Source organism: Gorilla gorilla, chromosome 2 (genome assembly GCF_029281585.2).
Source record: "Gorilla gorilla gorilla isolate KB3781 chromosome 2, NHGRI_mGorGor1-v2.1_pri, whole genome shotgun sequence".
In the NCBI taxonomy this organism is placed as follows: domain Eukaryota; kingdom Metazoa; phylum Chordata; class Mammalia; order Primates; family Hominidae; genus Gorilla; species Gorilla gorilla.
This window is the reverse complement of record NC_086017.1, coordinates 35,283,672-35,297,001: the sequence shown is the minus strand read 5'-3', so window position 1 is coordinate 35,297,001 and position 13,330 is coordinate 35,283,672. Positions and strand designations below refer to the sequence as shown.

Genomic DNA, 13,330 nt, shown 5'->3' with positions numbered 1-13,330 from the left:
AAACATGACCATAATCGCAAAGTCCCCAGATATAGCATAGCTCATGTACAATTTGAGTACAATACAGAGAAGTAAGATCCAAACAAAAATTCTCATTTCCCTGAGGAATAGTCAGATGATCCCTACTGGGTTTGACTAATAAGGATAATTTTCCTGATGTGGGGGACTTTCCAGGGCTGTATGAATGGTGGTGTTGTGTACTTAGAATTGCTGCTATTTTCAGATTCAAAAGCACAGTGGAGAATTAACATTGCTTGGTCATTCTAGTTTCTCCAAATTTGTTTAACCATGAAAATCCTTTATAAAACTATGGTATTCTCCCCATCGCTGACCTACCTCAGAGTTTTCTACTGCTCATTATTTTAAGGCTCACAGAACCTGAGAAGTATATTTTACACGCTCCAGTTCAGAGTTGCAGCCAACATAAAGGTTTTTTTTTTTTTTTTTTTTTTTTTTTTTTTTCCTGCCAGACATAGAAAATACCTCCATAGAAGCAGAACCGAGAGGGTCACCGAAGATCTTGCTTTTTTCTTATTGAAATATTTACTTTGCAAATCCACCAATCTCTGTTATAAATGAAACATTACATGAAGTCCTGAGAGGGAGGAGAAGCCCATGTGAAAACACAAGGGCTGCCTCAGAAACACTTGAGAACAAGTTAAGAAGTGAAATTCACTATATATATGCCTTCTCATACATCTTGACACCAGTGAAAAGGAAGCAGACACCCTGGCAGACGGGCCACCTTGACTGTACTGACAAGTTTGGTGACAAGCTTTATAAAAACAGTTCTACCTTGAACATTTATAAAGCCTGCATTTTGCTGCTTTTGAAATAAAACAAAACCAACCCCAACAAAAATGCCCCAGGCAATAGTGCTAGCCACAGAACTGGTGCCAGAAATCCAGGCAGGACGCTGCTAGCAAAGGAATGTCATCTTTTCAATATGGAACAAGAAACAAGGCTCTAATGGGGCCGGCCTGCCAGAACCCCAGCTTTTCCCCTTCACCCCAGACAATGCTAGCTTTGTACAGGCAGAGATGCACACAGAGTTTTATTCCCCTCTTTTTTTTTTCAGGGATGAGTTCTAGGGTCCATAGAACAAAATTTTCCCTTCTCGTGTTGCTTATCCATATGACACATTTAATCTTCCTTTCTGAAGTGGAAAAATACTCAATAACAACAACAACAAAAAGACATAGTTCCTAAAAGGCACAAGAGAAATTCTAATCCCAAAGAAACTATTATGGTAGGAGATAGTCACAAGAAGACAATGAGAGGGATGTGTGGTTTTCATGACACAAGCATTGTGTTGTGCTGGTATGACTGTTGTGCTTAAGGACACATATTTGATACAACAAGAGAACAGAAAACAACTGTTTCATCTGGTGTTCCATGGAGTGATCTGTTTCCAGAGCTACGGCAAGAACTGGCTTTGTAGGTCCTAATGAGAGACATATGTCAGTCTGCAGCAGTGTGCTTTTCAAAGGGATTTTCTGGGGTCATTTTGTCTACGTGTAATCTTTGCCTTGTGTGATGACACTGGAATCTAACCCCTGATAAAGGTCTACCTCTGTTGGGTAAGGCTTTCCCAGTTTCTCAAAATGTCAAAGCTGAATGAACTAGGAATATGGGGATGTTTAGAATCAGAGGCCTTGAAAAGATAGTTTGATAAATTTCAGCGAACCTTACAGAAATGTATTTAAGGAGGTTCTCACAGTAACCATTTCAGTAACAGAATCAGATTATAAATCAAAACCACAGATGGTAGAATCTGCTCTCATAAATTCTTAGTTTCCTCATCTGTGAAATGGAGGGGGAAACAATCGATTCCACCTACTTCTCTAAATATGATGAGGATAAAATAAAAAAAACCTATGGTAGAAACTTAGCTCTTCACCAAATCCATAATTTCTTTCCCTAAAAGTAGGTCTGTACCTGAGCACATGGCTAGACTACATCTCTGAGTTGACTTTGCAGTTGGTTTTGGTCACGTGTCCCATTCTAGCCAATGAGGTATGCCATTCTTGGCCGGGGCTTTTAAGAAGCAGGTGTACTGCCTCCCCCATGCTCTCTTTCCATTCCAGTAGCTAGAATAAGATGATGCTAAGAACCTAAGAGGATCACAAGCTGCAGCACTGCCAGGAGTCCTAATCACTGTGTGGAGGAGAGAAGGCTGCCAGTCAAGAGCTGATGTGAGAAAAAAATCCTGTAGCAAACATTGTACCTTGTGGGGTTTACTTTTACTTCAGCTAAGCCTGGCTTAATTTAATTTCATACATGAAAATGCATTAGAAACACTAAGGCTATAGGAATGTAAGATATAAGACAGTTTTATTATTTCCATGGTTTTACACAGGTACGCGGGTGGGGAGAGAGGCAACTGTAGAGAGTGGGAAGACCAAGGGCTCTGAGCCCTGCCCTGACAATGAGAAGGTAGAGGCGGCTGATGAAGAAGGAAAGCCTTTCCAGACAATTTCATTTCATATCACCTCTTTACAGGCATCCACCCAGGAGAAGGAAATATGGAAAGCTCTCTTAACTTTTCTAGTAAAAGGTGGAGAAACAAAGAGGATAATTGCAATAATAGCAGACCTTTAGTTTGTTATAACAAAAACAGCAAATGAAAGTGTTCTAGATATTTTCAAACAACAAGCAAAGTAAGCATTTACACAAGCATTCCTGAACGTTTAACCATTAAAAAATTTATAAGCCTCTTAAAACCACCAAATTAAATAAACTATTTTTACCACGCCAACTCAAGGAAAAAAAAAACACACACACAGAGTTGCGGGCTAATTCAGAATTCACTCCCCCCGCCCCCAACTTCCTGTTTATCCATACACCAGAAGGAAAAAAAAAAAAAGACAGACTTTTCTGCTTTTTCAATCCAAAATCAGTTCTCAATTTGTTAGAAGAAGAAAAGTGTTTTCTCCTTCCATAGGAATTATTACTAGGAAAAGGTAGATTGTCATTTCAGCTGTCTTGAGGTTCCTCGATATGGAGATAGATTCTCTAAGCTGAGATTTTTCTTAAAGCACTAACAGCCCTCAGTACTCTTCCACTTCAGTTTATCATTCCAGGCACTAGTTCTTAAGAGTTTGCCTAAAGATAGTATCACAGAGGACATACGTTTTGCAATGAAGGTTAACTGAGGTAGAAGGCAGAAATTACTAAGAAATGAGCTAGACTTTGGTCACCAAAGACCTTGTCCTGTTTATATATAATTCCGTGAATGTTTACATGAATGTATCATCCCAAGCCCTATGTAATTAGATGCAATTCATTACATAATTAGATAAAATGTATGAAATTAATATACTATTTGCATTATTATACAATTATATCTTATTACACATTATTTATAACTACACTAATTACTGTATAATTAGATATAACTTATGATAAAAGCATATATGCATTAACGTCCTACTACGTGCCACCTCCCTAGCACTATGCAAAGCCCTAGTAATAAGGCTGTGACAAGAGAGACCTGCCCAGCCCTCCTGGAGTTTATAGCTGACATTAAACTAATGACTTGGTAATAATGACTTGATTTCAATTGTGTTAAGTGCTACAAAGGTGAACAACAGCAAATGTAAAAGAGGGGGACCTAACCTGGGGGTTCCAAAGGAAGGCTTCTCTGAGGAAATGGTATTTAATGAGTCCTTTTGAGTATCTTTAGTATCCTGTGGATCCCTAGTTGTTTATATAGGGTTATGCAAAATAAATGTTAACAGAATGGATAGATTTCCATTTTTCCACGTAACTCTACATAGGCAATTTTATTCTGAGTCCTCTTGCCTTCCAGCCCCATCTTCAACTTTTGCCTGGAACACTCCTCTCCCCTTCCTCATCTGGAAAATGCTTACACATCTATAAAATCACATCTTCTATAAAAGCCTTCCATGAATGTGTCAGAGGGATCCGAGACTCCTTCTCTATGCCCATCAACCCCTTAGCTACAATTGTCACAGCACATGCCACACTGTTTCCTTGCTCATTCATTCATCCATCCAATGAATATTTACCATTTACCTGTAATCGAGGAGCTTAGCTTTAAAATTGCATTTTAAAACTTTTTTTTTCTTTTCTTGCTCTCAGCATTAAAACGTACTTAAAAACTTTTTGTTTCCCTCCCTTCCTACCAGACACTCTCTTGTACTACTAGTTTATCTAATTAGGCACTTACTTAGAAGTTCCAGGAGCTAATTTTTAAACAAACCAGGTATGGAGACCCAGCTGTGAAACTGCAGAGATTACCTCAAAAGGGTTAGTCTACAACCCGGGCATTGCTGAAATGATGGCACGCTGTGCTTCAGGTGGACCGTGACTCAACACGGCCTCCGGAACAGAACACGCAGACCTTGCACCCAGCACCACTCCCACGTGCTCCCACCCCTCCTCCACGTTCCCCTTTTTAAGCCCCTCTCCACAGCCTAAAGTTTGGAATGGTCTTTCGAAGACTTGAGCCTGGTCATTCCCCAAAGGCCAGAATTTAAATCCTTTTACCACACCTAGCTTCTCATGTTTTCTGCCTCCAAGCAGCCAGCAGCTGGACTTGAGCCAGTTACATCCCTATTATTGGACAGGCCTGGTTCTCTGTATTTTTTAGGCAATGGGATTCAGCATCGGAAAAAATACACACAAAACTTTCATTTCTATATCCTGGAGCCTGTCTCATGGAAGGCACTTAATAAATGTCTGATGAATGAATGAAGAAACATGTAAATCCTCCATGGTTGGCAGATTATAGCAACAGGGAACAGAGGGCCGCTTTTTGGGTCTATGAGGGAAACTACTCTGTGTGATCCAATATAGTAATGAAGTTTATGGCAGGTTTCATAATTCATTCAGCTATCACATGTGGTACACAGAGTGTCCTGTTTTTGTTATTGTCTTGGGTATGTTATTTTGTTCTTTGGGATCAATACTGCAGCAAACCCCTAAAACAGAAGCAACTATCAGAGTGAGGAAAGCTAAAAATATTCTCCAAAGAGAGCATCATGTTCATGTTTATCCACTCCAATTAAAAACAACAATGTGGTTTTAAATGGCCTTGGTCAAATAAAATCATTAAGCTCATTTAAAGTATTTAATAGAAGTTCTAAAATTAAGTGCAGACATCCATCTTCCTGATTGCAAAACTTTTTGTGACTGAACATTCTGCTTGCTGTCTGCCAGGAAAACCCAGCCCAGCAGCCGAATGCTGTCATGGAGATGAGGGCCTCCCTCTCTTCAGAGGCTAGCAAAACAAAGGCAGATGAGAAAAATGGACAAAATTAGCCCTGAGGGACTGAGGGGGCTAGTGGAGTTTAAACTCTTAAAAGACTGCTTTAAATAGAAGGCTACCAATGTGACCTTCAGCAAGCATTTCCTCTGCGCCCTTGTGGAGAAGACACGCCATCACGGCTGTGCCAGGCCTCGCCCTGGGGCCTTCTGCAGGACAGGCTGGATTGTGGCCCCCAAAGGTTGGCTTAGGGATAGGAAGTTTCCACCCATCAAAGGCAAAATGTAGAGAACAAGGACAAAGCTGCATCTGGGAACATGCTCATGTGTGGGTTCTGCCTGCTAACTGTCCCTTCTTGGGAAAGACTGACTGCCTTGTAAGCGCTTCCTTTTTTAATTTTTTGTCGCAGAGATGTCATTTCTTTTATGAAATGATCAAGACAATATGTTTTTTAAAAATATGCCCCTATCTGTTAGTTTTAAATTTGGTGGCCTATGAAACCCCCACTCTAGACCATAACACACCACTGCTTCAGACCTTCTGTCTAAGTGTGGCTGAAACAGTGGGGTGTTGTTTTTTTTTTTTTTTTAACAGGAAAAGGATTTGAATCCCAGCTCTAGCAAAGGCTAGCTGTGTGTCCTTGGCCACGTTCCTTAACTACTCGGACCCTCTGTTACCTCATCTATAAAATGTGGGTCACGGAGCCTACCTTGCAGAGCTGTTGTGAGAAATAAAAGCGCTATGGGTTAAAAAAAAAAAAAAAAAAAAAAGCCCAAATGCCTAGTGTACAGAAGGCACCCAAAGAGGGTAGTTTTCTTCTTCCCTCTACTCCACACTTGGACGTACAAACACTGGGGACCTCTTACTCCACGTAAGCCAGCCTAACAAGAAATCAGTGCCATTATTAGGTTCACTGCTTTTATGTCTGTATTTGGCATGGGACTGGGTTCAAACTTGCGGATTTGCTTTCATTTTACAGATAGGCTAAGGCCCAGAGAAGTCAATGGACATAGCCAGGAGAAGTAGAAATGCTCCGAGAATCCAAGTGTTTGGTTTCTGACCTAAAATGCTTTCTCTCTACGACTCACACCGCTGGTTCCTCCTCAGCCATGAGATCCCACCTGACCCCCATCACATCAGGCCCCCTTGACCCCTGTGAAATAGAATACCCCTAAATTATTCTTTATTAGACCATTCTGTTTATTGTTTTCCAAATTTGAATTATCATCTGTCCCTTGTGTGAGACACTAAATTCCATGAGGAACTTTGTCATGTTCACTGTTGTATCTCTAGCACCCGGCATAGGGCCTGAAACTTAGTAGGTGTTCAACAAACATATGCTTAAGGATGAATGATTGGTGAATAAGGTTGTCAGAAGAGACTTGCATCAAACTAGGGAATAATAGAAGATGGTATGTAACCAAATGCAAGTTCTGGTAGGCTCTCCCTTTTGCAAGGTGACTTTGTCACTTCTCCCCTTAGGAGGTGAAGTTTATTTCTTCATCCATAGAATCCAAGCTTAGTCATGTAATTTGTTTGGCCAAGGGGATATTAGCAAATGTGATACAAGCAGAGGGTGAGAAGTGTTTGAGCATGGTGATTGTCTTCTCTTACTGATGGGAACCCATCCACCATGTGAAGAAGCCTAGGCTAGGCTAATGGTGAGCAACAACAGGGGGAGAGGATCTGGTCATCCTGCCAAGGCCCCAGACATGTGAGTGAGACCGTCCTAGACCACCTGGCCCAAGCCAAGTCAGCCAAGACAAGAAGACCTGTCCAGAATTATAATGAATAATAAATGTCTATTGTTTTAAGACATTAAGCATTTGAGTTATTTGTTAAGCAGAAGAAGCTAACTGATACAACAGCATAGAATATGTTCCAGAAACCTCTCCAAGGTGTGATGCCAGGTATTTCTGGACGTAGCTCAATTACCTGGATATTTCTAATTTCTCTGATTTTGGATGATGGGAAAGTGGGATTTGAGTGTGACTGGAAGGGTGGAGGGATGACCAGACATGGCTTAAAGCTTCTAAGCCACAGAGCCCTGGGCAGGTGGACATGAACTTCTTTTAGCAGTGTGGAAGTGGAGCAGCAGACCCAGGCCCATGGCCCAGCAAAACCAGCGGGCTTGCCACTTTTGGCATGAGAGCTTTGGGACACCAGCTTCTGAGTTTTAGAAGTTGTAAGAAGAATAACATCATCAAGGGCCAAATCTGGTCCACTGCTTTTGTAAACAAAGTTTTACTGAAACATAGCCATTCCCATTTTTGTACATATTATCTACAGCACCTTTCATGCTACAGTGACAGAGTTGAATAATGGCAGCAGAGACCACATGGTCCTCAAAGCCTAAAATATTTACTATCTGGCTCTTTGCAGAAGCATTTTGGCAACCTCTGTACTAGGGTAATCCAGGGAGGCTCCATGGAGTAGTAGGGTCTTAATGTGAGCCTTGAAGGAAAGAGGCAGTGTTATTTTGATAGAAAAGAACGGAGAACTGTAGAAAGAACACTGCAAGAAGAATACTAAGATTATAATTGATGTTACATCACTGTGTGCAAAAGTCATTATAACTTAATGATAAAACAAACGATAGTCTGGGAGCGGTGGCTCACGCCTGTAATCCCAGCCTTTTGGGAGGCCTAGGTGGGTGAATCACCTGAGGTTGGAAGTTTGAGACCAGCCTGACTAACATGGAGTAACCCCGTCTCTACTAAAAATACAAAATTAGCTGGGCGTGGTGGCACATGCTTGTAAAGCCTGTAATCCCAGCTACTCGGGAGGCTGAGGCAGGAGAATTGCTTGAACCCGGGAGGCAGAGGTTGCAGTGAGCCTAGATCGCGCCACTGCACTCCAGCCTGTGCAACAAGAGTGAAACTCCATCTCAACAAAAACAAAACAAAACAAAACAAAACAAAACAAAACAAAACAATAACTAAGCATGTATGTGCCACTTAGTACTTATCACTTACTATGTGCTAGGTACTATTCTATATGCTTTATACATAGTAAAAACATTTTATCCTCACAACAATACCATGAGGTAGGTAATATCACCCCCATTTTTCCAGATGAGAAAAGAGAGAGTTGCACCAAGCTAATAAGTAGTCTAGCTAGAATTCAAATCCCAGCATTCTCACTCTAGACTTCACATTCCTCAAAAGCTACAGAAGTTGAAATGTAAAATATGATTAAGGCCAAAATTTTGCATTAAATTTTAGTTATGAGCAATAAGACTGTTTTCCAAAGACATTATTTTATTTTGTCCTATTATTTTTTTAATATTGCTTTATTATTTTACACTGTTAAACATTCTTGGCTAACCACACTGCACATTCCTTTTGTGTACTCTTTGTCCCCTACACAAAAACTGCCATCGCTCAGCTGGAAACCCCCTAAACAGGGCATCCCTACAGTGTGTCTAGTGGTTATGCTGCCATGGTAATGCTGTGTCAATACAGCAGCCGCTGACCATTCATTCCCAGAGATGGACCACACCCATTTGTTAAATTCTGACCACCATCATATGGCTGCAGCAGAGGCTGAGACTGTCACCCAGTCCCTAGGAGGACGGAAAGTTCTCTTCCCCAAATAATAGTCAATTAGGTCATCCTGGTTATGACAGGCAGAAGCCACCGTATATCTTGAAGATATACCAGGCTCTGTTTGGGAGTCCTACTTTAGAGCAGAGGTTCTCAGCTTACAGTAGTAAACTCTGATTTCCAGCCAATGGTTGGGCCAGTTTCTACAGGTCAACAAGGGGCCTATGGTGCATCTGCTGGTATCCTAAAATGATACCATACACAGGGCCCATAGTAAATATCAAATTAAATACAGGCAGAATTCAAGAAGAAAAGTTGCTTCTGGATTCATTACCTTATTATATCACAAGGGAGAGATTCCTAATAGATACTTTCCAAAAGGATTTACTTTTTACAGACTACTAGACAATAATCTTTTCTAGCGGGTATTCTGGCAATCTGATTCAAAAGCCTTAAAAATATACAAAGCCAGTGATCTAAAAATTCCACTTATACTGATTTATCCTAAGGAAATTTTCAGAGATATACTTAAAGGCCATAAATTAAAGTGTTATTTATAATCGAAAAAAACTGTAAGCACCTTAATTAGTTAAATAAATTATGACATAACCATAAACTACTATATTAATTGTATAACCATAAAAGCTACGCAGTTGCTTAAATTTGGGTCATAAAATATTATTAAAGATTAAGTTAAAACCAGTATACAACACAAAATTCCATTTTTCTGAAGCAATAACAATATGCATATACTTATAGAAAAGCTGAGTTTTACAGGGGTTCCCTCCCAGGGTAGAATCATGGTTGTTTTAATTTTCTATTTTTATACAATAAATTCTATACTGTATTGATAATTTTTTTAAATGACAATAAAATTATATTTAATTTTTTTAAAGTTATATTTCTTTTTCTTTGGCTGTTACATTTTACCATTACCTCCTCATGTTTCTCAGTTCTGTGAATTTTGTCACTGTATTTTCCCAGCAAGCTTAAATGTAGACCAAGTCTTTCTCAATGACCAGGGAGAAGAGCAATCCACCCACAATATAAAAATTATCAAATTCAACTGGCTGCCGAACTCACCTGACCTTATTGGGTTTATAGCTCTGTTAAAAAGATACACCATCATATGACTCTGTATCACTTAACTGAGTTTATCAAAGTTGTTTGTGCCGGTATGGGTTTTGTTTTTATTGGGGTTTTTCCTAAAAAAGAGTCAGAATCCCAAACTAAGGTCAGAGAACTCACTGACTATGAGCTGATTAAAGCAGTTTGTGCTATACAGATCGTGAAACAGCTTCATATGCAGCTCCTAGTATGTGCCACAGAGACACGTTGGATAATGATGAGAGCAGGTACGCTGAGTTACAGCATACCTCACTCAGATTTCTGGACATGAGATGACTTAACATTTTTCAGAAATAAAGAAGTATCTTTTCATTTACTTTTCAAATAAACATTAGAAAATCATTTATTTATATATTGCACAACAAGTGGACAAAATGAACTAGCTATTCCACTGAAACCTTTCCAAATCTCAGGATAAATTTAAGTAGGTTCAGCTAGGGGTTACTAATAATAAAGCAATAATTGAATGAACAAATGTCTTCCTTTTTAGTCAGCTGCCAACTGGTTGCCCATATAACTTTCCTGACTACCATGTCAGAATCTACTGGAGAAAAGAGAATTGCCATAAAATAGCACAATTCCAGAGGCAGAGAGATGTTCCTAAGCCTTTAATGAATTTCCCCAAACTGGCCTTATTATATTCATAAACCATAATACATATGTTTATTTAAATGATTTAAAAAGAAGGGAAAAACTCACAAAATTACTTTGAGGGGCTGAGTGACATTTACGCATTTGTTCAATCTTTTTTTTTTTTTGAGACGGAGTCTCACTCTGTCGTCAGGCTGGAGTGCAGTGGCGCAATCTCGGCTCACTGCAACCTCTGCCTCCCGGGTTCAAGCAATTCTCCTGCCTCAGCCTCCCAAGTAGCTGGGACTACAGGCAAGCCCCACCATACCCAGCTAATTTTTGTACTTTTAGTAGAGATGGGGTTTCACCATTTTGGCCAGAATGGTCTCCATCTCTTGACTTTGTGATCCGCCTGCCTTGAGCTCCCAAAGTGCTGGGATTACAGGTGTGAGCCACTGCACCCGGCCACATTTGTTCAATCTTTAAGCACCCACTAAATGCCAGACTATGTATGACATGCTGGGCAGTGGAGCTAGGGTCCCCAACCACTTTGTGTTCATACGCAATCAGACATGCAGTACAGTGGTCTAATTATAAAAATGACACCCATTCCCCCGGCCCCTCCATATCTATATCACTTATTACTTTGAAGCTCTGACCATTAAGAAATTGAGTGGGGCTGGGCGCGGTGGCTCACACCTGTATTTCCAGCACTTTGGGAGGCCAAGGTGGGAGGATCACTTGAGCCCAGGAATTCGAGGTCAGCCTGGGCAACATACGTGAGACCCCCATCTCTACAAAAAAGCTTTTTCAAGTTGACAGATTAGTTTTATTTTATTTAAAAGAAGAACAAAAGTTGAGTTGATGTTCCTACCTACTGAGTCTAGGCTGACCTTACAACTTGCTTTGGCCAATAGTGTGGCAGAAGTGGTAATGAGATGCTTCTTAGCCTAAGCCTCTGGAGACCTTATGTGCTTTTGTTCTGTCTTCTGGAACCCTGCCTCTGCGAACAAGCCAGGGCCAGCCTGATGGGAATGAGGGATCACATGGAGGAGAGCTGAGTCTACCCAGCCCACAGTCAGCACCCCTAGAAGCAGAGCCAACTAGCTAACCTACAACTGCCCAGAGATACATGGTGGAGCCTAGCCAAGTCCAGATGAACCATGCAGATGAGTTTGGCTGAAACTGCTGACCCACAGAATTGCAGGCTAAATAAAGAATTGTTGTCTTAAGCCATTTAGTTTTAGAATGCTTTGTTATACAACAGTGCCTAACCAATATATACAGTTAAGTGCTAACTCTGCTAAGCCAAATATAAAATGCCATGGAGTACCTGTAACACTATTCCAACATGTTAACAATTACAAATGAATCATGCAATTTAGATGTATAAACAACAGATCTAAACAACCATCCAGAGAGGACTTAAAGAAGTTATATATCTAGGGAAGGGCTAGTTCAAGACAGCCATAGTTCCTTTGAGAAATTTTTTATGGATGACTTAGTTGCATTTGCCTTTGAAGTCATTGTTTCTTTTCTTTCCTGAAAAAAAAGAAGAAGCTCTTTCACTCAGTTAAGACTGCTGGACTTGATAACAATTGTCTTGCTTGATTCAAAGCAGCCATATTCTACTCTCTGACACATGTTCAGCCTCCAGTATTCCGTAGGCAGGAATTTTAAATCCAGCTCCCCTGAATTTATGACACACATACAGTAGCAAGTCCCTACAGGCTGAAAATCAAACTGTAATTCAAAGGCCACAGAGCTGAGGAAAACAGCCAGCAGACAAATCCCAGTTTCAACCTTGGATTCCCTGCAAGTTGATTCAGTGGACTGTCAGTCATATTCAAAAATAAAATAAAACTACAGACACCAGACGGCATGTTCTAAAGAGAAAAAGAATGATGCTTTTCAAGATTCTTCCAACCAGTTCTTTGTTTTTTGTTTGTTTGGTTTTTGAGACAAAGTCTCGCTGTTGTCCAGGTTGGAGTGCAGTGGTGTGATCTTGGCTGGCTGCAACCTCTGCTTCCCAGTTTCAAGTGATTCTCATGTCTCAGCCTCCTGAGTAGCTGGGACTAGATGTACCAGACACTCACGCCTGGCTAATTTTTGTATTTTTAGTAGAGATGAGGTTTTGCCATGTTGGTCAGGTGGGCCTCAAACTCCCAACCTCAAGTGATTGCACACCTTGGCCTCCCAAAGTGCTGGGATTACAGGCGTGAGCCATCACACCTGGCCTAGCCAGTTCTTATTATCTAAAAGGAATTATTATGTGGGGGTATTTTAAGGGCCTTAGAACCTTTGACCCTAATCAGTCATTTGCAGAAGTTTCTGAATTTTAAACCAAAGATATATAAGGAAGTAATAAAAACCACTGAATATAACTGAATTCGCCACACTGATGGGAGGTGATGTTACACATCCAGCCCATTTTTGGAACTGGGTAGGTCACCTCCAGAAAGTACATGGAGAATGAGAGTTCATCAGGCACAGAAATGTGAATACTCACCTTACATCCCTCACAGGCGCTGACCCCATAGTGGTACCCTGATGATTTGTCCTGGCAGACGAAGCAGGGTTTGTACACTCGAGGGGGAGGAAGTGGAGATGGGGGGCTTGGGACGAGTTCCTCAGAGCTGGTGCTCTGTGTTTCAATTGCTGTAATAGAGATGGGGTAGAGGGAGAAAAAAGAGAAAATATATTTTAGTTCATCACTTTTTTCAACAGTGAATTCATATGCTTCTGCCCCAAATTCAGCAATAACACTAGCAAGAATGAGCTCATAAAAACAGCTGTCATTGTAGGCCCAGCAGTGGTGACACTGACATTGATGTGGTGCTCTACGGTTTACAAAGCA

General features: G+C 40.6%; 1 protein-coding gene across 3 annotated transcripts in view; it reads right to left on the bottom strand.

Annotated features, from left to right (window-relative positions):
* RARB (retinoic acid receptor beta) overlaps positions 1 to 13,330 on the bottom strand; it is a 767,532-nt gene that overhangs the window by 123,603 nt on the left and 630,599 nt on the right. For all 3 annotated transcript variants that reach the window (XM_055383341.2, XM_019023891.4, XM_004033753.5), the window contains one exon: positions 12,983 to 13,131. In XM_055383341.2, the coding sequence (XP_055239316.1) occupies positions 12,983 to 13,131 (149 nt within the window). The remainder of the gene's footprint in view (positions 1 to 12,982; positions 13,132 to 13,330) is intronic.